The sequence below is a fragment of the Syngnathus typhle genome, linkage group LG16 (assembly GCF_033458585.1).
Source record: "Syngnathus typhle isolate RoL2023-S1 ecotype Sweden linkage group LG16, RoL_Styp_1.0, whole genome shotgun sequence".
Taxonomy (NCBI): domain Eukaryota; kingdom Metazoa; phylum Chordata; class Actinopteri; order Syngnathiformes; family Syngnathidae; genus Syngnathus; species Syngnathus typhle.
The window spans coordinates 1,594,786-1,618,457 of NC_083753.1; the positions used below are offsets into that span (position 1 = coordinate 1,594,786).

Below are 23,672 nucleotides of genomic sequence, written 5' to 3' on the forward strand. Positions count from 1 at the left end.
GTTTTTTAAAGGTGTTAAACGTTTAGAAAAAAAGTGAAATACTTTTAATCGTAATACGATTAATATAGTAACATTATTATTAACGTTTCGTTGTGATTTTGTAAAGGAAAGTAGGGGGTAAGGCGACGAATATGCGGATCAACGTGTAGCAGGGTAATAACTATCTTGTAATTTGTTTGTCTTTGCACGCAAGCGTCGTCCCTCACAAATAGCGGCTCGGCCAGCATCGGCAAGTCTGTCGAGTATCGATGTTTGCTGTATTTCATCGTTTAACCAACATTTCCAATCAAAACACTACATTGTGTGCTTGGTTTTAATAGCTATCGAGTTGCTACGATGTGTGACTTTTATCACCTCGTACATCGCCGCTCAGTTGCTTTACCGGTGAAGTGAGTGACGCCTTGTGGAGAGATTTGTTATGGCAGGTTCCATTTTTGCTGCTGGAAGATATCGTGGAGTGGTGGTGGGCAAAGTCGTTGGAGAACAAACAGACCAAGCGTAAGTACTGCGTGTTTTGTGTGTGTTTTAAAGTGTATGTTTATGAGAGGGTTTTTTTTTGACAAAGAGCTTTTCGTCGTCAATGAGTGGACCAACGACCCCTTTATGCGCATGCGCAGTGATACACAAACACTGGCACACCGGGACGTCTTGTGGAGGAATTTATCAGAGCAGATCTGCATTTTCATCTTTTAAATTATGGTAGACTCGATTTACCCACCAAATATCTATCCGTTTTTTAAAATATTAGTATAATCAGATCTGTTACTGACATAATTTTATGGCTCATGACTGCGTCCAAATTTGTAGGCTGTGCCCTCCAAAATCCAAATTTAAAGGCCACATAGTGTAACCTCCTGTGCGACTTAACCACACGCGAGTGTCTGAATCTGTGGCCTTTGAATCTAGCCTTCAAGTATGGCCTTTCCATGGAGACGGGCTCTGAGTGAAGCCTGCTTCGGAGCAGACATTTGTTGTCCACATTCCTCCGCTCTTCTTCTACACTTTATTGTCGCTTCATGATGCCACCATTTTCAGTGGTGCAGAAGAAATTTGTGACATTGTTACTCAGAGGCCACCATAGTCAGCGCCTCATGCGTGCTATCAACCGGCAGTTCATTTTGGAAACGGGCCCCATGAAAAACTTGCCGAACGCCAAGACGACATGTTAACCTCAAGCATACATTTCTAAATAAAAGCACTGTATGTTTTTATTAATGGCCACTGTGAGGGCCGGTCTGTAACTGTGGGCAGGCCGGATGTTGCCCCCAGGCCCAATTTTGCTTTTCTGGCTGAATTAAACTTTGCAATTAAACCTGTCAAGTGATTCATTCAAAATAGCACCGTGGTTGTATTCGGAAGTAAAAGTGAAGCTTCACAACCACATTCCCTCTCTCCCTGGTTTAGTATGTGTGCGAGTCCTGCATGTGTGTGGGAATTTCCCGTAAAGCCTTGTGAGCGAGCCTGCCCGGTAAGTGACTTTGTCACACCGGAAGCGCCCTTATAAGGGCACCGGAAAACAAAAAGGCGGGACTAGGACGGTTGTCACAAGACAAACAGCCAGTCAACAAGATAGCATTGGTAACCGTTTTCTTTTGCACGAGTACGACTCATGCAATCGTCCTCGCAATCATGTGCAATAGCTATATTAGCACTAAGTCAGGTTAGCATTGTTGTTTCGCCACCACCGTCTCGAACTCCGCCTCTTGTAAGCGCAGGGAGGAGAAGGAGGGGGGCGCAGGGGAGTGAGGTCAGCAGCCGCCTAGCATGAGTCAACCTCGGGCAAAGCACCGCAGCAGTCATCGCCGCCGCGGTTCTGCACGGTGCGGACGGACTGAACAACTGTCACCGTCGTCTGCAGCCCGAGTTTCGTAACAAAAACACGTAAGTACAACGAGCCTTGGAAGTGTGTGCGCGCGCGGTGTCCATCTTGTTGTTGTTGTCTTGCAAGTTGTGCACATGTGACAGTTGTCCCTTGTTGACAATCGCATTGTTTTGGTTGCCCGTCGTTGCCTGATAATCCCCCCCGTTTTTGTTGCTGTTACCACAATGCCGTAGAGCGGTGGCGGTAGGGCGGAGATCCTACCCACGCGTGCAAAGTCAGGTCTTCTGCCAACGGATTAGGGCGGCTAACGGTGCCTGTCGTTTATTTTAGGTGATCCCTGCATGTTTGTTTATTTATTCTTGGCACGGTAGACAAATGGTTAGCACGTCTGCGTCACAATTGTGAGGTTCGAATCTGGGCTTCTAGTGGAGAGTTTTGCATGTTTTCGCCCTGCTTCCTCCCACATTCCAAAGATTATGAGAGCTAATTTTCCTCAAGTGTGAATGGGCGTTTGTCTGTATGTACCCTGGCGGGCAGTCCGGGTTTTACCCCACCTCAGCTCACCCAAGACCGAGCTAGCACATCTGCCTCACTGGTCCAAAGTTCTGGGTTCGAATCAGGCCTTGTGTGGAGTTTGCATGCTCTCTCCATGTCCGTATTTTGGCTTCTTCCTTCACCCATCAGGGTCCGACATTAACAATCATCCGATAGCCCAGAAGTTCACTGATGCTGCCTCAACTGGGCCATCACTACAAATCTCACCCATAAATTAATTTCCTTTCCACCTTGATCTAAAGATTCTGCAGCCTCAAGCCATGTGTGCAAGATTGCAACATGGCTCTCTGCATGCACGGAGGCTGCTTTGAGAATGCACACTTCGAGTGACATGTTTTGGATGTGGGTCGGATATGAGTCATGGTAACAACAGATGGAAAGATAGGAGGATTTCACTTTGCATTGATTGTCATTGAAAGGATCGCGGTTTGCATTTTCAAGTTTTACATGTGATGGTGTTGACCTGCAGCGTCAGTACGGCAGAGGTTTCCAGGGAACCGAACATCACGCGCAGAGTGCGGAAGGAGCGTGCGGTCGCCTTCGGCCCACCGAGCAAGCATGCAGGATCCCAACAGCTGCAGCCCGTCTATTTTAAGGAGCCCCTCGCCCGTCGGGGAAAGGGTGACAATTGCCAAGCACTTCCTTGATTTGTCAGAGGGTGCATTTTTTTTTTGTGTGTGACGTCCGCAACGTTCTTCTGTAATGCATAATGAGTTGTACTTATCTTTTTAGTTTCTTTTTAATTTTTTTTTTTGTTAAATACCACAAACACTTGGCAAGCTGGCACCATCGCCAAAGTCTGCCCAAAAATCTGGACAACCAAATCTTAATTATGTCCATGACAAGGGTTGCCATGGCGATATGAAATCATGACAGGCTTGTCAAGTCCTCACAGGAGCGTTGGACTTTGTTTTGCTCGCTTGTTCATCACGACTTGCACTGGCTCACTTTCATTCACGCTTCCTTCATTAGCCCCTCCAAAAAAACCATAATTGGATTATTTTCAAATTCAATCAGTCCGAGGCTCTAGCAATGGGACTGCTGAGTCTCTTTTTTACGAGTAGGCTTTGAGATGTTTTCTACTGAGCTTAAATTGTTCATGACTCATCATTTCATGGGAATTGCAAACGTGACCCCCTCCCCCCAAATGGAATGGATTGCAGTCATAGTTGTTGGGTGGGTTTGTGGCAGTACTATATGTTCTGAAAACAAGCTGACTTTATTGAAACTTGACAGTTGTGGTGAACTGTTTTTGATTTCACTCATTTTGTCCTTACAGGGTGTCACCTGTGAATGAGGGGGAAAAAAAAGCATCAGCCTTGAAAGAGGAATACATTTTGATGCCGGTGTAGTGCAGACTTGCACTTAAGTGACTTGAGCAATTAGTGGGACCGAAGAGTTTTTCCCGACGCCGGCTTTTTAATGCTGACCATGAGCGTGCCGGCCCAGCAGAAACCTGGCGCAAAACGAACGGGCAAACGAATCACGTTTTTTTCTGATCCCGCCGGAGTCATGAAGGAGAGCGGCCAGCGCACCGAAGGGTCCTACTATGTCCAGGATGGGGAGGAGCCCGAGAAAACGGTGGCAGTGAGCGACGCGGCGTCCAATCCAGAGGGCCATCGTGTGTACCTCAACTCGGTTATCTTCAGCCCTGACAAGGGTGACCAGAACAGGGGTCACTATCAGCAGACGGTACCTATGAAGTGGGCCCACCAGGAGTCCGGTCAGCCGCAACTTAGAGCCGCCACTTGGACCAGCGTAGCCAACTGGGGACAACATTTTGCCAACTACTTGACCGACTCGGGGAACCAGACAGCCTTCGTAAAAGACAATGCTGGAGACGAGCAGCCGGCTGGACCCGACCCGACGCCGGACTTCTACCGAGACGCCGTGAAGGCAAGGGGCCTCGGTTGGAACCAGCAGCAGTCCTTTCAGGACACCCTGAAACCTGGAGCGCTGAACCCCCAGCCGAACAGCGCGTCCCACCCGGTGGGGAGCTCCGTCTTGCAGCCCTTTCAGCTGGCCTTCGGGCAGCCCCGGCAGCACCTGCCCGCCTACTACCAAAGCTACCAAGGCAACGCCAGGTTGCCCAACCCGCCCAACTACTCCTCACAGGCCAAGTTCCCCCGGCTACAGCAGCAGAACCTCATCCAGCAACAACTTCAGCAGCAGCAGCAGCAGCAGGTCCAAATGCAACAGCAGTTGCAACAACAAAGCCAGCATGTGCTCGACTACTACCCGCCCAACGTGCACTCCCACCCGCAGTTCGCACACTCCCAGGACCCGTCGTTGGCGGCCGTTCCCCCCCAAATCCAGGACTCTCTCATCCAGGACATCACCCCAGAGCCACACCCATCAGACCCGCCGTCGCTTCCCTCCTTTCTGCCCGATCCATTACCCCAGACGCAGAACCTCCGGAGGTCGCGGCGCCTCTCCAAGGAAGGAGGCGCACCGTCGGATGACAACCCCTTCCCAGGCGACCCGGCGCTGCAAGACCTCCAGAACGGGACACGCGGCTACACCGACATCTTGGCGGCCCCAACAGGGGTCATCCAGAGCACGCCGCAGCGGAAGCGCAGGGTGTCTCAGGAAGTCAACTTGGAAACGCTTGCACAGAAGGCCTCAGAGATGGAGACGCTGCCATCACAGGACATCAAGGTACGTGGCCTGACTTGTTCAGGTTCTGAATCTTAACCGTTGGCTTGTCCACAAAAAAATATCCCACTTATACAAAATGAACCTGCCCGTGTTACATTTCAATAAACACAAATAGGAACCCGACTCCAGCCGGCCAGTATCATGCAGAGTCATGCACGGCGATTACACAACAAGTTGCTCAACAACACTCAGTCAGTGGAACGCAACGTGGCCTACATTTTGCCTGCTGACATCTCGTACGGACCGTGTGCTTGGTTGCATGCCTGCACCCCCCCCAAATCCATCAAAGCAGAGAGGCTCACTTCCCCCCAACGCCGCGCACGAACACACACTCACGCACTCACTTCATGCAGCACTCAGCAAAACCTCGGGGTGCTGCCTGGGCGTTTCCACCACCAATCACATTAGGTTGTGCACCACTGGCGGCAAAAGTTACAAATATTTCAAACCGTTTTTGACAAATGCAAACATTACGGACATAAATAAAAAAAATTAAAAAATGGTTCAGGACACAACATTTTGGTTCCAGTTGTAAAACTGTTCCTAAGTGTCTAAGGACTGAAGGACTCGCTCACAGACGTTTTCAGCAAGAGGCAGATATTTCAATATTTACTCGATTCCAACGCACCCATTTGATTAGTTTTCTGTTTCTCTGTCCTGTTCCCCAGGAGGCGCACAAACCCTGGGGTCCCACCCAGCCGGGCATGAAGCGGCCGCGAGACGACGGCCTGCTCCCGCTCGTTATCCCCGTGTCGGTGCCGGTGCGGCGACTGGAATCGGCGCCGTGCGTCGAGGATGCGGCGCAGACGTCCAACCGGCCGCCGCCGTCCAGGCCCCCCAACCCGTTGGAGAGCGCCGGCGCCGAGCGCAAGCCGTCCGTCATCGTCACTCGTCGCCGCTCGCTGAGGAGCTCGCTGACAGAGGGCTCGGGGCAGGTACCAGTGGCGCCTTGTCATTTCCATTAAGTCACCATACATTTATTCGTTCAGACAGAGGTGAGACTTTTAGCATCGGACATTTGAGGAACAAACTAATCCATGCAGTGAAAACAGAACAAAAGACCACAGCCATCTGAGTTACGCATGTTGTCATGATTGATGCAAATGAATGCAACCCTTCCTCTCACCAGTTATTCATGATGCCACACTGGAAACAATAACCCCATGTTGGAACGTGACGAGAGCCATCGCGTCCTCTCTGTGTGGAAATTCCAGCTATTACGCCAAAAGGGCCTTACATAGCACCCCCACCCCACCTTGCATACACACACATAGACTCGCCGCCCATCCCCCACCCATATCCATCTTTCCCCTGCCCCCCCCCCCCATTGCCATGCTCCTCACATTTCCCCTTCATTTGATTGGAAAAGGGGAGTCGACGCTGTCCCAGATAAAACAGATTAATGCAAATGGGTATTTATTTTATGAATTGTCCAGCAAGTGGGAAAAAATAGGCATATCTCTAACAATTAAAACCAGAAACCTTAACACTAATGAGATGACACGTTTATGTTACTAAACATAAACAGATTGAAATTCACTAAAAAAATAAGGTGAAATAAAATCAAATATTAATTTTTAAAAAAAGTACAATCATACATTTATATTGTTGTTGCACGAGTTGGATAATAAGTTAGCATAGGAAAAAAAAAAGGAAATTGAATTGGTGGAACATGGTGTTTCCTCAGAACGGCGAGGGCGCACGAGCAGACGATGACGTGAAAAAGCTGAAGCGGCGCCCCCGGCCTGAGCCCCTCTTCATCCCGTCGCCCAAGCCGGGCGGCGCCTTCATGGCGCCGCCTGCCATCTACTCGGCTGTCACGCCGTACCACAGCCACCTGCGCTCGCCAGTCCGCCTGGCCGATAACCCGCTGGCCGTGCCGCCCTACACGCCGCCGCCTATCCTCAGTCCTGTGCGTGAGGGCACTGGCCTCTACTTCTCTACGTTCCTGGCGGCAGCGGCACCACCGTCCGTCACGCCCAAGTCGGCCACCCGCAGCCTGCTCTGCTCAGGTACACCAAACAATAAAAGTCAAACCCTAACCTTAATTTGATCCCTTAATCAGAAGACTTTTTTTTTTTTTTTGCTGGTTCAGGTAGCTACGACATGACTCCTCCAGTTCTGTCCGCAGTGAGTGAGCCCACTCCAGTCAGCATTGAGCCGTGAGTGTTTGCCTGTTTTCAGTGAAAGTACACACACACACACGCAGAAACACACGCACCTCACTGTAGTGCACGCTCCACAGGCAATTATCCAGATCATAACACCGAGGTGAATCATGAGCTGTCCTCAGTGAAACGTGTTGAATTTGCAAAGCCAACACTGCTTTGCTGAGTCACCCTCGGCAATCGTAAGCCGTCTGATAAACACGTACACGATAAACAGCACCTTGGGCAAAAAAAAAAAAATCTCAAAAATCGCTAAAAGTCCACGTCACCGCGATGTTCTTGTCATGATTCATGAGAGGTGTGACTCTTGTTTACATGTTTTTGAGGTACAAGCTTGGTCAGAGAACAAATTAAACATGTATCTCGAGGTACCACGACCTGAAATATGTGAGGTGTGAAGTCAGTAACAGGAAGCATAATTTGTCAACACAAAGCAATATTTGCCGTCAATACAAAGTCATTCACTCATATGAACAATCCCTATTTCACCAGACGGATCAATCTGGGCTCGCGGTACCAAGCAGAGGTGCCGGATCTGAGGCCACGCTCCCTGGTGGAGTTGGACCCTCACAGAGCCGAGCTGCTCTGGGCCCCGCTGACCCAGCTGGAGGACAAGCCTGACTACCACAAAAGAGGTACCCCCCCCATGCCTGAAAAGTCAACTGACAGAGGCGTGCGGATGAGGTGACCCCTAAAGTCTCTTTGTCCTTGTCAGTGAAAGACCTGATGCACCTGGCATGTTCCAGCGCTTTGTACGGAGGAGGCTGCAACCAGGAGCTGGCCCACCATTGTCTGCACCGCTGCAGCGGCGACATCATGGTGAGCCACTTGCGGCAGCCCCGCCTTGGGGCACCGATTTGCAAGCCAATGAATGTTTTGCTTGTTTTTCAGGCAGCTTTATCACTGCTCATGCTCAGCGATCCCGTCTTTCCCAAGTCCCATCAGTTGTCCGACTACCACTACTCAGGTTTGCTTTAAAGCCCGCCGTCCTCGCTGGTACACGTGAATAGTGTAAAGATGGTGACCCCAAGTGGACGAAATAACAAGTGCATCACGCATGCATACGCTGTATTAGTTCTAGGTGATAAAGACGAGCGTTATGAAACGGTTGAATTGTGTCGATAAAGATTGCGCCACTGTTGTGTTTAAAATGGCAGCAAGTACAAATGTGATGGACTTTCCAAACATTCCCTCTGAGTGTTGGCAGCTGCCCGAGCCAAGAGGGCGTAGGTGATGGGCGAGCAGGGGTGGGGGGGTTTGGTCGGGGGGGTTCCACAGGGAGTGCTGTTCCAGCGTGTGTTTAATCTACCGCCTCCCTCCCCCATGGGCAGGAGACAGGAGAGCCATTGTTGATCATCTCTGTTTTAAAGGCGGGGGGTTAGCCGCTAGCACGCCACGTGCATGCTAAATATTTGATCGTGTCCATCAGGATCCGACAAGTGGTCTGCGGCCGAGCGACGTCAGTTCAACAAAGGCATGGCCACCTGCAAGAAGGATTTCTTCATGGTGCAAAAGCAGGCAAGTGTGACAACATAAAATCTGGTAGCGACCTTTAAAAACAGTCTGCATGCATACCAACAGCGATTTGTCTCGTTCTGCAGGTGAGCACCAAGACGGTAGGGCAGTGCGTGGAGTTTTACTACGCGTACAAAAAGCACGTCAAGGTGGGCCGCAACGGGACACTCGTCTACGGCGAGGCGTCGCCTCCGGACAGCGCGGCGAGCGAAGAAGGCCAGACCAACCCAAATAAGGTCAGCATCGCACGTCTGCTTTCATTTTAAGCGGTGGCAGGGATTTGCCGCTCATCGTAAATGCCTCCGCAGGCCTCTCACCGGCGGGAGGAGGACAGCAAGTTGTGGGAAGGCTCAGCCGACAGGAAGCAGGATGTCGGCCCCGTTGGGGCGGCCGAGAACGTGAGTCGGACGGGAAAAGGAACACAATGCACAAAGGAAAAGTGTGGACGAACAAAGCCTCACTTATCCACCCGTTTTCTTGCTTTCGTTAAGTGACTTTTTGAGCCCACTTTAGTCTCATTGCCAGTTGTGTCATCTGAATATATTAAGAACTAAAAACGCACATTTTACCATTGCCGTCTTATTGTGTTTATTGTGCTTGCTGCCCCCTAGTGGACTTGTGTAACGTCGTTTGGCGATGATAAACAATGACTCTGCAGGAAAGCTTGTTTTTCCAGCCTCACATGACATCTTCCACTGTGCGCAGACCACCAGCGTCCTGATCATGAGGGCCCAGGAGGACGTCGTGGCCAGGGATCGACCGCTACCGCCTCCCCATGCTATCGGCCCCCCAACAAGGACCAGCCCCCCAACGGGCAACAAGGGTGTCGGCGGCCCCGAGGGAGAGTTCCCCTGCAAGAAATGTGGCAGGTCAGTTCTTGAATATTACATGAACACCGTTAAATCATCACGTGGGACTTCCACAACAGAGTTCTGTCCCGTCTCTCCACCAGGGTGTTTTACAAGGTGAAGAGCCGTAGCGCTCACATGAAGAGCCACGCCGAGCAGGAAAAGAAGGCCGCCGCCCTGCGCCTGAAGGAGGCAGAGGAGCGCGCCCGCGCCGCCCAGGCCGCCGCTTTCATGGCCGCCCGGCAGCAGAATGGCACGCGGCAGGCAGGCGGCGACAGCGATGATGAGGACGACGTCACGTCCGACAGTGAGGACGACGACGATGACGACTGGCAGTGACGCACTTCAATGCAGCCGCACCTTCAGGGACGTGTGCGGGTTCTCTAAGCTCTACAACCTCCAATCAAAAGCCACGCTACTTTTATATATATATATATACACATACATACGCACGCACGCCTGCAGCGATCACCAGGCTTTTGCCCCTTCCCGCTTTTCCAGGGCCTTTGACCTTTTTACAAGAAGGTGGCGCCCCTGTTGCACTCTAGCATTTTGAAAGAGTTCATGCTTTTTTGACAATCAAAAAAACAAAAAACAATTACAACACTGTACATATCCAGGGTATTGTAATTCCTTCTGTCCTGTGTGGCCACTTTGTGGTTCCTGTTGTGTTTATTACTCTTGTTCATAGTTTTTGTGATATATCTTGAGTGTGTTCAGTTTCCTGTTATTTCTAATTTATTTCAGCCAATCGGATGGCTGCCTGTCGGTTACTGTGAAGGATTCAAAGGGCAGGCCTGCAATAGACTGAGCACCATACACACAAAACACTTTTCACTGGGGCTTTTACCACATTCTACCCCAACCAGGAGACCTCTTCCTGGTGTAGGGACTCAAGGCGAACTCCCCCCCCCCCCCCCCCCAACTGATATTTATGTAGATTATGGTATTTAAATTTGCCTGGTTCATTGCTATGCTATTTAGTGTGCAAGTTGACGGCGGTCAAGGCCATCGTGATCTACCCCAGCCAAGAGGCCTCTTCTTGGGCTCAAGCATAGCTGATTCCCTCCTACTTGTTATAGATTCATTTTACATGTGGTTTTATACTTGGCATACTCTGCTGTGCGCACGCACACACACACGTACACACACATTTTACATCCATTTCACTGTGTGAGGAGGGTGGATGTTTTCGCTTAGTCTCAAGGGTCCCAGTTTCTGGTCTGTTGCTATGGCGACAGTCACTGAATTATTTTTTTTCTCTCAAAGGCCTATGAAGAGGTCTTGAAACCGTTAAATCGTAGATGTCCTTGAGTCTATGCATCGACCGAGTGTGTGTGTGTGTTAATGATGAAAAACAAAGCAAAATGCAAGACTGTTCCTGTTTGATATGTGTAATTTATATTCACTTTTTTTTGACTGCTGTTCTTGCAAGAGAAAAAATGAAATGTAAAAATATATTTAGCTAATATATATATATACAAAGGGTATGTGAGTGAGGTTCTTAGTTTGCAAACCTTTCTACGCTATTTTCCTAGGTGGTTCACACTGATTGGGGGGAAAAAAAGAAATCACGGCTGCGACCGTGTAACTTATTTGTTTCTGTTTTCTACCACATTTTTGGCAAAGGGTTTATGAAGCACTGTTTATTAAACTTTTACGATGTTCCTTAAACCTTGAATATTTTTATTTGATTTTGACCTCAGTACACTTTAACTGGCGCTAGAGGGCAGCATAGCAGCGTTATTGCGGATCCCTTTTTTTATATAAACTGAACAGGATGAAATGGATGGATGAAAAATATTTCCCCGCCTCATTCCTCTCTAATAATAATCCTAGTGCTGCCACAGTGACGAAAGAAGACATTTGGGACCTACATGCCTAAAAATGGACTCCAGTGGAATCTCAAGTGCTCTCCCACTGGGTATAACCCCCACAACTGGCCATCACCAAAGAAAATGTCACTCGCCCTCCCGCTCCTTGGTAAAAACACAAACAGGCGCTTTGTTGTGTCTCCGCAGGCTTATCCAATCCCACTGCAGCAGGTCACTTAGTCCGTGACAGATACGAACCCTGAACTGATTCAAACCTTCCCCTGAGCTCAAAGTCCTGACATCAACTTTAACCTCAAAACCTAACTGATGTGTTGGGCCAACCTAACCTAGTTACATCCGTCATGCAGAAATAGCCAAAAAGAGACGCCAGGAGACAAAGCAAAGCTCTTAAGTCTTATCCACCAGATAATGTATCTGTCCTTTGGAATCACACTCAACACTCAAGTCTGCCCGCCGGCATGTTATCATCTTGCTGCCGTCGCCTCCTATACGCCGCACGCCGTCTGTTTCTAAAATAATCCGGCAGCCGGTGAGGCGGGCCTTTTGGGAATGTTTCAATATTGAACGCAAACCTGTTAGTTCGGGCTGTGCATGTGCCGGCAACGCCCGACTTCCGACAGATGCTCACAGCAAATATGTCTGTCGCCTCTCAAGAAATTCGACCAGATGCGACCCTGCCGTGTCTCAATTTACAACCACTGTTGAATTTTTACTGCTAGTTTAGCAACTGCAAAGAACAAAAGTCACAGAGGGCCAGAATTGAATGTTCCAAGTGTATATGAGGATATACAGTTCAGTTGCGAGTCTACTGGAGCAAAGAGAAAGAACATTGCCGTGTCCTTGCCTTGCAATAAAGGCAACAAAATATAGACTATACAAAAATTTACGACCAAGCCTGACACTACTGTATTGTCCCACCAATAAAAGGGTGCCAGAAAGTGATATAATCTCGAAAAATGGTTGAACTACTACAAAAATGATAGATACGTATTATGCTGATGGGTGGAAACAAAGCTTACTGTACTCCAGGCTTGCAATACTCTACTGAAATCGGCTCTTCCGCCACCGGCGTCTGTTTTTCGTCAGCCAGACAGACGACACCTACAGTACGTGTGAAAGTGCATGACCTCAGTCGCTCCGCCTGAGAATGTGATAATGAAACGTTTGACTCAGTCGTTCTCCACGTATGACGCTTGACGTTTTTATTAGAAGCGGAGGAGGCACGGGATCCACCCAAGGCGCTCTTCCATTGCCTCAATGCATTCCTACGAGTCAGTGGCTCTCAAAGGGAGCATTGTGATTCTGTGAAGCCGGGCCCATAGCTACACGAAAGGGCAAAGTGCCTCAGCAAAGCTCAAAAGCAGTCAAGCTTGCAGACTACAGGGGTATCAAACTCGGACAATGCTGTGGGCCCCGTTGAAGTTTCCTTCGGTGTGCCGTTAATGCACATAATGTGTTTTCAAAGCCATCCTATAAATTACGTTTTGGGTCAGATCCGGACCCCGGGCCTTGCAGGGACGTGTGGTCAGAGGAGGCAAGGGAGGCCGTGTCTCCCCTGCCATCATGAAAAGAGGAAAAACCTAACTCAATTGTTTTTATTATCCATTCATCCATCTTCTTCCGCTCATCTTCCCTCTCCCCAACCAATTCATCCAGCTCATCCCGGGGGATCCCAAGGCGTTCCCAGGCCAGCTGAGAGACAAAGTCTCTCCAGCGCGTCCTGGGTCGTCCCCGGGGTCTCCTACCTGTGGGACATGCCCGGAACACCTCCCCAGGGAGGCGTCCAGGAGGCATCCTGATGAGATGCCCGAGCCACCTCATCTGGCTCCTCTCAACGTGGAGGAGTAGCGACTCTACTCTGAGTCTCTCCCGGATGACCGAGCTTCTCACCCTATCTCTAAGGGAGAGCCCGGACATCCTGGGGAGAAAACTCATTTCGCAAAGCATCGAACTGCGACCTAGGGTGTCCTGGTGCCAAGTGCACAAATGGACACCCTTATGTCTGAACATGGTGTTCGTTATAGAAAATCCGTGTCGAGCACAGAAGTCCAATAATAGGACACCGCTCGGGTTCAGATCGGGGGGGGGGGTGCATCCCTCCCAATCACGCCCTTCCAGGTCTCACTGTCATTGCCCACGTGAGCATTGAAGTCACCCAGTAGAACGATGGAGTCCCCAGAAGGAGCGCTCTCCAGCACTTCCTCCAGGGACCCCAAGAAGGGTGGGTACTCTGAGCTGCCGTTTGGTGCATAGACACAAACAACAGTCAGGACCCGTCCCCCCCACCCGAAGGTGGAGAGAGGCTACCGTCTCGTTCACCGAGGTGAACCCCAATGTGTATGCGCCCAGCCGGGGGGCAATAAATATACCCACACCTGCTCGACGCCTCTCACCGTGGGCAAATCCAGAGTGGAAGAGAGTCCAGCCCCTCTCAAGAGGGCTTGTATCGAAACCCAAACTGTGCGTGGAGGCAAGTCCGACTTTGTCTAGTCGGAACTTTTCTGCCTCGCACACCAGCTCGGGCTCCTTTCCAGACAGAGAGGTGACATTTCATGTCCCAAGAGCCAGCTTCTGCAGCCGGGGATCAGACCGCCAAGGTCCCTGCCTTTGGCCCCTCCCACAGGTGGTGAGCCCATGGGAAGGGGGACCCACGTTTCCTTTTCGGGCTATGCCCGGCCGGGCCCCATGGGCGAAGGCCCGGACATCAGACGCTCGCCTTTGAGCCCCGCCTCCAGGCCTGGCTCCAGAGGGGGGGGGGGGGGCTAGCTCTAGAGGGAGCGGGGTCTGGTGACCCGTGTCCGGGCGAGGGAAAACGAAATCCATTTATGTTATTCATCATAAGGGGCTAGTGTGAGCCGGGCTTTGTCTGGCCCCTCACATAGGACCCGTTTGCCATGGGTGACCCTACCAGGGGCATGAAGCCCCAGACAACATGGCTCCTAGGATCATAGGGGCACGCAAACACCTCCACCACGATAAGGTGACGACGCACGGAGCGGTGTTTTTATTATAATTTTATTATTTTCCTTTTAATTTCAGTAGTTTTGTATCATTTTGAACCAAAATCGCTGAATTTTTAGTTAAAACCGAAGACGAGTCGCTCGGAGGAGGCAACTTCCTGCCTTGCCTCCTCTGAGGTGACGTCAGTGCCTTCCCAGTCATGAACCTCACCGCACGTCACTGGGGCCTTGAGTTTGATACACTCCAAGACGTTTGTGGGTAGTTCAGTCACTTTCCCCTTTATTCATTCCTTTAAACAGCGCTTCAGAGAATGGATGAATGGATGGAGTTTTATTAGCATTGAGTTTTTCTTTTATTAGACAATCATTTTCATCAATCATGCAGTGATAATATATTCATATTCATTCATAAAATTTTATTAAAATAGGTTTGAATTAAAAACGAATACAAAATAAAATGAATCAAAATTAAATTCCCCAGTAGTGACTTCAAGTATGCCTATCTGTCATGTATATTTTATTCATTCATTATTATTACATCTTGTATATTATTTGTAAAATGCAGTATTTATTTACATGTTTGTATTTTTTTTTGTATCGCTTATCCTTCTTTGTAAACCGAGTATTTCTTTTCCCGATGCACGTGAATGCACCGAAGGCGCGGCTATGCAAATGAGCAACGGCAGCCTGCTTGACTAGACTCTGGCGCTCGTGTGGACGTCACGACGACACTCGTTGTGGGCCGACAACAGGACGCACGTTGCTCCCATTCAACCACAAAACATCACATTTCTCTCCAGACATGGCTTCTAAATGTCCCAAGTGTGACAAGACGGTCTACTTCGGTGAGTACTTTCACCCGTTTTTCTGCTTTCGCTGTAAATTGACCCAATTGTAGTCCCACTAGCCAAAATATCGATTTTTCCCCCTTAACCACGTTAGCTCATCTTAATATAACAGCAATATATCCCGAATTATGACTTCAAAATAGTAAGTTAGGCATATCTCCACACTGCTACTAATTTAATTTTTTACGTTTTACATTCCTTTAAGTATAATAAGAGAGTCACTTGGGAAATGTAAATGATTGTCAGAGGCCAACTTTAGGAGGGGGGGAAAAGCAAATATCGTCACAAATGTGGTCGTTTAAACATTCACATTTAGTGTACTCTGCTGTACTTTTGTAACTGCTCATACAGTCAGTGGTGCACTTGTCTCCGTCATTCATTTCCCAAAGAGATTGATGTAGCATTTGAAAAGAATTACTGATAAAAAATGTTACATTTGTCTGTATCGTTCATTTTCCAAAAAGAAGACAAACCACATGATTTTCCATAGCGAAAAGAATAGTTAGCATCATGTATGTTCCTTTTTAAGCTGTCCCACTTGTCTGCATTGTTCAGTTAGTGATGTCACGGTACCGACATTCTGACTTTCATTCAGAAAGTAAAAGCACTGTAATCACACATGATTAAAACTACATAATCACCATCTCAGTTATCATTTGATGACTCATAGATTACCGCCATTTTAATTTGTTGTTGTGGCCCACACGGCAGCTTGGCAGCGAATGAGGGCGACACTCTTGCCAAGTGTGCAAAAACACCATATGCCCACATCAGGCTTAGATGTCAACAAGGATCTGGATCTTGTAATTAAAAAAAATATATTTAAATGCATATATGCCATATGATGGATTTGCTGTGTTGATTCAATCATGCAGATTAAACCAGGCTTTTAATTTCTAGCCTCTAAGTAGCGTGAGACAGCTGCTGCTCATCCCGCCAAAAAAGAAAATGAAAAAAAATCAAAACACGGGCCCAGGGAAGCATACGCAAGACGCTTGAAGTGAGCGGTCATTTTATGTAACAGCAGAGTTATTTCTGCTCAGGGTGTGTCGCCTCCCGTGCGGTGTTGACGTAAAGATGATGGGGGAGACAAGCGCGCACGCCTAGCTTAGCGTCACGAGGAGGCGTTTGCTACGGTATTTAAGTTCCAGTCATCTCTCGGGGAAAAAAAAGAAAAAAGAAAACCCACATGACAAGGGAATGGAAGAAGACAGTTAACGTGGCAACTCTTTGGGGTTTTCAGATGATTTTAGATTCTGTGGACTCAGCACTCGTCCTGGAATGGCGCGGGAATAATATGTAATTCGCGACACATTGGGTCGGTCGGTTCTGTCGCAGGTTTACAAATTCCTGTTCATGTTGCTGATGCAGCTCGCCGCGTTCAGCCTACTCATGCTGCGGTTCAATTCCAGATTTAGCGAGTTCCAAAGAGGCCGCCGCACCGAACTCGGTGGCAGGGTGGATTCCAAACGGCCGGGCGGAAAAAAGCCATTTCCTGCCCCGTTTGACTGATTGTAATTCCTTTGGCGGTCGATGGTGGTAAGCTACTCTTGGCGACTTCCAGCTGTTGTCGCCATTTATCGAATCGTAGCAGGCGACAAGTCAAAACACTTGACTCCCCTCTTTAGAAAGAAAAAAAAAAAATCAATCCCACAGTCTGGGGTGGAAATGTTAGTGGAACTTTCCATTGGTTACTTTGAGATTGATGGTCAAATAAACGCAGATGATCTGCTTGCATTAAGACGGTGTTGTTATGATGTCGCGCCTCTGCTCGTCTGTCGGCTGAAGTTAAAAGCTGCCAAACAACACAAAAACAAGGAACTCGTGGCGAAAAGTTCAAGTTTTGTTGAGGTCTTGCTTGATGCATCAATTTCTCAAATTTCCGATTTGGGGAACAACGCTTCATGTCACAAGGCAGCCAAACACGAGTGTCCCAAAAGTGCTTCATGGAATCTAATTAGAGGCGACGTCTCCATTCACACAAGGCTTTTTTTCCCCCTGGCGTCCCCTCCATCAGCCGCACTTCTTTTTTTCCCCCCACACCTAAATGCCACTTTGACCACACAATATCCTTTTTTATCCTGCCGTCAGCAGAGTGGCCGCTTTTCCGCCCGACCGCATGAATGCTCCTCGCTGCTTACGTAACGTCCATTTTCTTGAGTTGCCGCTTCCCGCGCTCTGCCATTGCGTAACCGCCGCTCAATGCCAGGCTGCCTCTGCCTTTTTGGAGGTGCAAACACGATCCCCTCATGGAGACGCAGGTGAAAGCACTGAAAGTACCGCGCGTCACGTTTCACCTGACAGAGGCCAAACTACTTTGCTGAGGACATTGACTCATTAAATCGGTCCAGTATCACTTTGCCAGCTGAGGAAGCTCACTTGTGACTTTTTTGCGACAATTCTCTCAAAGCTAAAGCGAGAAACTCGTCACCGAGGCAGGGCTGGCGTTTTGCCCGCCGGCTTTCTGTGACCAACCCAGACAGGATGCGAGTTAACTGCAGCCCATTTACGTCAGACGGAAGAATTCACAAGGTCGGCCTCTTTTTATCCGCCGAGGGAGGGGCGCTAAGCCCGCCCGGGGAACTTCGACTTGGCCGAGGCGACCAACGACCTCCGGAGCTGAATTTTGTCACAAAGTTGCATCAGCTGCGGGCCGAGCCACAGAAAGAGAGAGCTGCAGCGGTACCGCAGGTTGAACTGCGACCAGTCGACAGGACCAATCATAAAGGGCATCCAAATTCCCGCTGTAGCTCGGCATGGCTTTCCTGCATCTGTCAAAGCCATTACCATCCAACATCCGCGCTTGAAAACGCCGCGCTCGATTTATAGATTGTCGGGACATTCCCGCCATGCTGCATTCTGGGATATCCGCTGCGTAATGAAAAAAACAATCGCTACCCTGGGGTGTCGTCACTTTTGAGAGGAAGGACGAGCCCTTTAGTCTGTCTGGTCTCGGTTTGGTCCGAACAAATCGAGCGCGATTAAGTCGTCGGTGGGATCCGCCACATCCAGTTGATGTGTTGTTAGGGCAACCGTCCAGCTGAATCCTTGACATGTCATTCCCGCAGATAATGAGGATTTTGATCCGGCTTCACTGGGGGTGGGGAGGTTGAAAGCATCATCTAGGCCACACACGCTGAGCCACCTCCCCCACTCACCACAATCACAACACTTCTTTTTTAACAATACGCTTTTCATTCTCTGATGTGCACTCGAGTACAGGCCCAGTGGCGGGCAGGTCTATTTTTAGAACCGAGAGAGAGAGGTGTCAGGATGTTGATGGGCGTCCTCGGATTTTCGAGGGGATTAATCAAAAAGCGGCAGGTACTGTTGCTTGACACCTCCGCGTTACGTCGTGACACACAAACAGTGAAAGTCGCACAAAGGTGATGATTGGGAGCCGCCAAACTTCAACCAAAGATTCGAACCCGCGCCTTCGAACTACGAGGCACTCAATAACAATAAATTAGTGTGGAATTTATCTGACCATTGTCTAAATTATACTTTGTAAATCTAGTTTTTTTTCCCAACGTTGGGCGAGCCAGTCAACAGCTAACGCTAGCGGCTAACATTAGCGCTCCATCTGCATTGCACTGCCTGGACTTCTGTGTTTGACTTCCCCATGTTTGCTTTGGTTACTTGCACGGAAACAGTTTCATCGCAGGAATTTGACGGGATATTTGTTGTGGGGGGTCTTTGGTCAGAAACCCATTTGGGTATCCGGTTATTTGTGTCCCACCGTGATAAGAGAAGGCCTTTCCTCTGCAGCCCCCGCACGGTTCCTTGGGGCACCGTTGTGTGCGAACAGACTTATTGTTGGAGTGAGTATTATTAGGTCGGTCTGGAACTACAAAAAAAAATTGGGTACAAAATTAAAACACTTGCAAGGAACTATTTCATATTTTTGTGCCATTTTTAAAAAATTGAAAATACTGAGCAAAAAATAGGTCGGGAAGAATTAATGCCGTTTTAAAATTCAACTGATTGGAACGTGCGTAAATTGAGATTTACGCTTAACCGCAAATAAAACCTCCAAAATTGAAATTATCTTTCAGTTTTGACGGTGTGGGTGAGGTCATCTGAGGCAGGATGGGTGAACTGTAAACTGAAGGGGAGGCGCAGGGGGATACACAAAGGACTTGGGAAGGAGGGGGTCCCGCTCCAGCTGGACCTGGACCGCATAGCTGCGTGTCTGTCCCTTGATGACATCATCGTAGCATCCTGTCTGGTTCACAGGCATCCCCAGTCATCTCTGGCTTGGCCTGATGACACCATTGCAAAACAAGTTCATCGTTCTTCTGACAAAGAACAAAGACAGAGCCTTGTTGTTGTGTGTGTCGCACTCACGCTTGCGTGTCTTTGTTTGTGTGTCCTCTCCCCCCACGCAGCCGAGAAGGTTTCGTCGCTGGGCAAGGACTGGCACAAGTTGTGCCTGAAGTGCGACCGCTGCAACAAGCTGCTCAACGCCGGCGGCCACGCTGAGGTCAGTATGACCACATTTTGGCCACAACTCAAGCGAGAGCCCTCTTGTCTGTTTTTATTTTTAGATCATCATTGGATCTTTCTTCATTAGATGTAATTTTTGTACAGGTAAAAAAAAAAAAATGACAGTCACATTTTAACTTTTTTTTTGTTTTTAGTTCAAGCACAGGTCAGTCAGTCCCACCTCTGACTTTGAGTTTTTTTTTCCTTCCTCCTTCCTCCTCTATTGTTGTTTATTAACAAGACTTATTGCGTTCAATGCTGCGTAGTTGTCACAGTTTCCTGCTTTCAACCTCTCCAGAATGTGTCACTCGCGTGTGCGTGCGCGTGTGTGTGAACTGGACTGCTGTGTCCTTCGCTTTGATTTGATAAGTGAAGCTCTGGATTTTTACTACCCGGCTGATGGCTTTTTCAGAACATCACGTGCACACACACACACACTGCTTTTTTTGTGCGCTCGCTCCATCTATCAGCAGTGCAGCCCACTCGCTTCCCAGCAGTCGGCTTCCCACACTGACATTGAAATATTTTCCAGCTACTTTTGCTTTTGATGACAATTACACAAAAAGTGTTTTGTCAGAATGCGAGCTGCCACTTCCTCCTCATCTGCAGTCATTAAGCGCTGGACTGCTGGTCACCCTCCCTTCCCTCCCCGGGGGCCTCGGTCACACTCCCCACCGCATTCCCAGCATGCAACGGGCCGGCAAGGGTTCAAGTGGAAACTTGACGTGTTTTGTGTTGGGTGGAGCGGTCCGGCGGCGATGACATCATCAGTCAGGTGGAAAAGAGTGTCCCTTTTTGGAAAGAGTCACACATTTAGTGTGTTTTTTTTGGGTGCAGTCCTATGAAGCATGCAGTCTGCCTTTTGAAATATTGTTTTTGCTGTGACAGATCTTAACCCCCCCCCCCCCCCCCCCACACACACACACACACACAATAATGGGAGTTCATTCTCAAGCATCACATGCATCCTATTCTGTCTTCTCAGCATGACGGAAGGCCCTACTGCCACAAGCCGTGCTATGCTGCCCTCTTTGGACCCAAAGGTGCATTACATTTTTATTTATTTTTTAATCCTAAATGAAGGTATGCATTTCAGCATCACTTTGAATGTTTGCAGGTGTGAACATTGGCGGCGCCGGTTCCTACGTGTACGACACACCGGCCAGCAGCGCTTCGTCGACCGGCGGAGACGACGCCCTTGGGCAGGCCGAGGAAAAGAAGACGTCCGCCGCCAAGCCGCCGTCCAAAGGTGATTCAGATATTACATTATGCGTAGACTTTCTCTGTTTGTCTAGCTTGTAAAAGCATAGTTGTGCTTTTGGTTGGCAATATTAGAAAAAAAAAAAACGCCTGAGTGACTCAAAAATACTGTCGAGCCAATGTTATCTTTGTGCTAATGTTTTCTTTTCTAAACAATTTTGTGTGTGTGCGCGTACAGCTGGAGGTATCACCACTTTTTCCGGCGAAGCCAACATGTGCCCCAGATGTAACAAGAAGGTGTATTTCGGTGAGTGAGACAATGCATTTAAATGAGACGACCAGATGAGGCGACTTGAAGCAACTTTGATCCTTGCGTGTGTCGCGTGATGCAGCCGAGAAGGTGACGTCGCTGGGCAAAGACTGGCATCGCCCCTGCCTGCGCTGCGAGAGATGCAGCAAGACTTTGTCTGCCGGTGGGCACGCCGAGGTAACCGCCGGCAACATGACGCTACAATTTAGCCACTTTTTTGATACTATGCTGCTAAAACGTATGCAGTCATCACTACATTTATTATTATTATTATTTATTTTGTTTTTTTTAAATAATTTTTCCAGCACGACGGCCAGCCTTACTGCCACAAGCCATGCTACGCTGTGCTCTTTGGGCCCAAAGGTAACCGCTAGGAGGCGCTGTTGACCCGTTGAATATCATCAGCTCCACCGTAACCTGAATGTGTACACACATGCAGACTCCACAAGGGAGGGGTGGGCAAAGTTTTGTACTCAAGGGCCAACTCGTTTGTAGACGTGGTGAACACCTTTTAAAATTAAATAAATTAAAGTAAGTTAAATGAATTAAAAATCAATTCATAGAATGAACATGAAGTCAAACTGATGTCGAAGCATGACCACCATTTGTACCTGACCACTCTTGTACCTGACTTTGCCCACCCGTGTACTCCAGCGCCCTTTATGCAAATGAGCCTTGCCCGACTTGTGGCCCTTTGTGCTTCTTCCTTCTCCAGGCGTCAACACGGGCGGCGTGGGCAGCTACATCTATGAGCCGGCCCAGCAGTAACTCCGCTACCCTCCCCTCCCTCCTCAATCGCCACCTTCTCCTGACAACTTGTTCCGCATCTTTCCCAATTGTTCCAAGCAACTGTTTTTGAAAAAAATCCTGCACACATGAGTTATGTTCCTCACGACCAAGTTTTGCATGGCCTTTCCTTTCAAGAAAAAAAAGATGTTTTTAACCACAGAAAATTTCAGTGGTGTCGAGGACAGAAAAAGCAGGAGATTGTTGTGTTGCCAATGGAACTCGTGTATTTTTTCTCAATGCCATATTTAATAGTTCTGACAGCCTGACGACATGCTAAAGTTGACTGTTACAGCACCGTTATTATCTTCTTATGTTAACATTGTTTGGACATTTGAAAATGTCCTGAAGTGTGAATGTGAGCGTGAGTGCTTGTCGGCCTGTTTGCGTCCTGCCATTGGGCGGTCAAGCCAGGCGAGGCCATGAATCACCCCCATTGGGGACCAAAAAAGTATTCCTGTCATTTCCACACATTCAGAAGAGGTCAAGCTGTTGGATGACAAAGTGTTTCCTTAGTGTAGACACTGCCATGTGTTGCTCTTGTTAGTTTAGCTTTGCACTCAATGTATGGCAGACACGTGTTTTATTATTATTAATATTCGTGGTCGTCTCCACCTGTTTCTGTTGTTAACAGATTGTGGTGTCTGTCGTTTCCAAGATGCAATAAAGCCACACTACATGCACAGTCTGGCGCCTGCGTTTTTGCTTCAACATTTAAAGCTAATGCAGTGTCGTTTCATACACGTTTACAATGTAATGTGTGTATATGTATAATTGGTATGTACTTCAAAATTCATAAGAATTCGCATTATATATATATATAGAAGTTTCTTTTTTACAAAATGTAATGCATCTGATGAAAGATATGCATCGTTTTTTCATTCTTAATTCCGTACATGCAGAAAACAATTTAATGTTAGAGTACATGTGTAATTGACCAACGTCGCCGTAGGGTGGCGCAATTGCACTGCTTTGCTATTGTGCAGTCGTTAAATAAATTCAGATGGTCCTCTTTGGATGTTTCTTTTAGCCACTACTGAATTTTGAATCCCGTTATAGATTAGGCAGGTGTCCCTAATGAAGTGTCCGAAGAGAAGAAAATCGGAATGATTTGATGCCGCTTGCTGTCTGTGACATCACTTCCGGTATGTGGCGTCGTGGGAGCCGTCAGGTGTCGGGTGAGATTTGGGAGTGTTTTTGATGCCAAAGTGCAAGAAACTCTACTCTCGTCATTTGTGCAAGGGAGTGGTTGAAAGTTTCACGTGTTCATGTGTTTGTGAAGTTGGAAGCGTCTTGGCGACATACTTGGTTCCACACGTAGAAGGCAAACAAGGACCCACTTCCTGCGCCTAATTGCTGCTTGTCAATGTTGACAAGCAGAAATGAAGTCGCTTGTCCTCGTTCGCATTCTTCCCGTGAGAAAAGCACGAGCAGCTATGAACAGTATGCGGAGTGTTGTGTCACCAGTCGCACCACTCCTAGTACGACACAAACATCCCTGTCCACGACTACTAATTCCATAAAATAAATCAGATTACTTTTTGTCTACTACTAATTTTAGCGGAACTTCATACTACTATTTATGTTGTTTACTAAGCAGAACTTCAATTCATATTACTTTTCATGTTGTTTTTTTATACTGTACTGAACTTCATGTGCTACTAATACTTTACTATGCAGGC

The 23,672-nt window shown here is 48.3% G+C and overlaps 2 protein-coding genes across 3 annotated transcripts; both read left to right on the forward strand.

Annotated features, from left to right (window-relative positions):
• The first annotated feature begins 26 nt into the window (after positions 1–26).
• On the forward strand, positions 27–11,240 carry mideasb (mitotic deacetylase associated SANT domain protein b). 2 transcript variants are annotated; one of them, XM_061301661.1, is made up of 14 exons: positions 27–498; positions 1,716–1,881; positions 3,657–5,035; positions 5,704–5,970; positions 6,723–7,047; positions 7,131–7,197; positions 7,696–7,838; positions 7,919–8,022; positions 8,095–8,170; positions 8,633–8,721; positions 8,805–8,954; positions 9,027–9,116; positions 9,424–9,587; positions 9,671–11,240. In XM_061301661.1, the coding sequence occupies exons 3-14, from the start codon at positions 3,800–3,802 to the stop codon at positions 9,903–9,905; spliced, it is 2,946 nt and encodes a 981-aa protein (XP_061157645.1). In that variant the 5' UTR covers positions 27–498; positions 1,716–1,881; positions 3,657–3,799; the 3' UTR covers positions 9,906–11,240. The 2 variants fall into 2 exon arrangements, with proteins under 2 accessions (XP_061157645.1, XP_061157646.1); XM_061301662.1 differs by lacking the exon at positions 1,716–1,881.
• Positions 11,241–15,046: 3,806 nt separating this feature from the next.
• crip2 (cysteine-rich protein 2) lies at positions 15,047–22,675 on the forward strand. The gene is made up of 8 exons (XM_061301671.1): positions 15,047–15,206; positions 19,598–19,692; positions 20,680–20,737; positions 20,812–20,943; positions 21,133–21,201; positions 21,287–21,381; positions 21,510–21,567; positions 21,920–22,675. The coding sequence occupies exons 1-8, from the start codon at positions 15,164–15,166 to the stop codon at positions 21,970–21,972; spliced, it is 603 nt and encodes a 200-aa protein (XP_061157655.1). The 5' UTR covers positions 15,047–15,163; the 3' UTR covers positions 21,973–22,675.
• Positions 22,676–23,672: the final 997 nt, after the last annotated feature.

What these genes read in the sequence shown, in the direction of transcription:
- mideasb (XM_061301661.1), top strand. Translation starts at nt 3,800, where the DNA reads ATGCTGACCATGAGCGTGCCGGCCCAGCAGAAACCTGGCGCAAAACGA. An exon ending in TGCCATCACAGGACATCAAG is followed by an intron (nt 5,036 to 5,703) that starts GTACGTGGCCTG and finishes CCTGTTCCCCAG; the next exon opens with GAGGCGCACAAACCCTGGGG. An exon ending in CCCTGCAAGAAATGTGGCAG is followed by an intron (nt 9,588 to 9,670) that starts GTCAGTTCTTGA and finishes TCTCTCCACCAG; the next exon opens with GGTGTTTTACAAGGTGAAGA.
- crip2 (XM_061301671.1), top strand. Translation starts at nt 15,164, where the DNA reads ATGGCTTCTAAATGTCCCAAGTGTGACAAGACGGTCTACTTCG. An exon ending in TGACAAGACGGTCTACTTCG is followed by an intron (nt 15,207 to 19,597) that starts GTGAGTACTTTC and finishes CCCCCCACGCAG; the next exon opens with CCGAGAAGGTTTCGTCGCTG. An exon ending in TGCCCTCTTTGGACCCAAAG is followed by an intron (nt 20,738 to 20,811) that starts GTGCATTACATT and finishes GAATGTTTGCAG; the next exon opens with GTGTGAACATTGGCGGCGCC.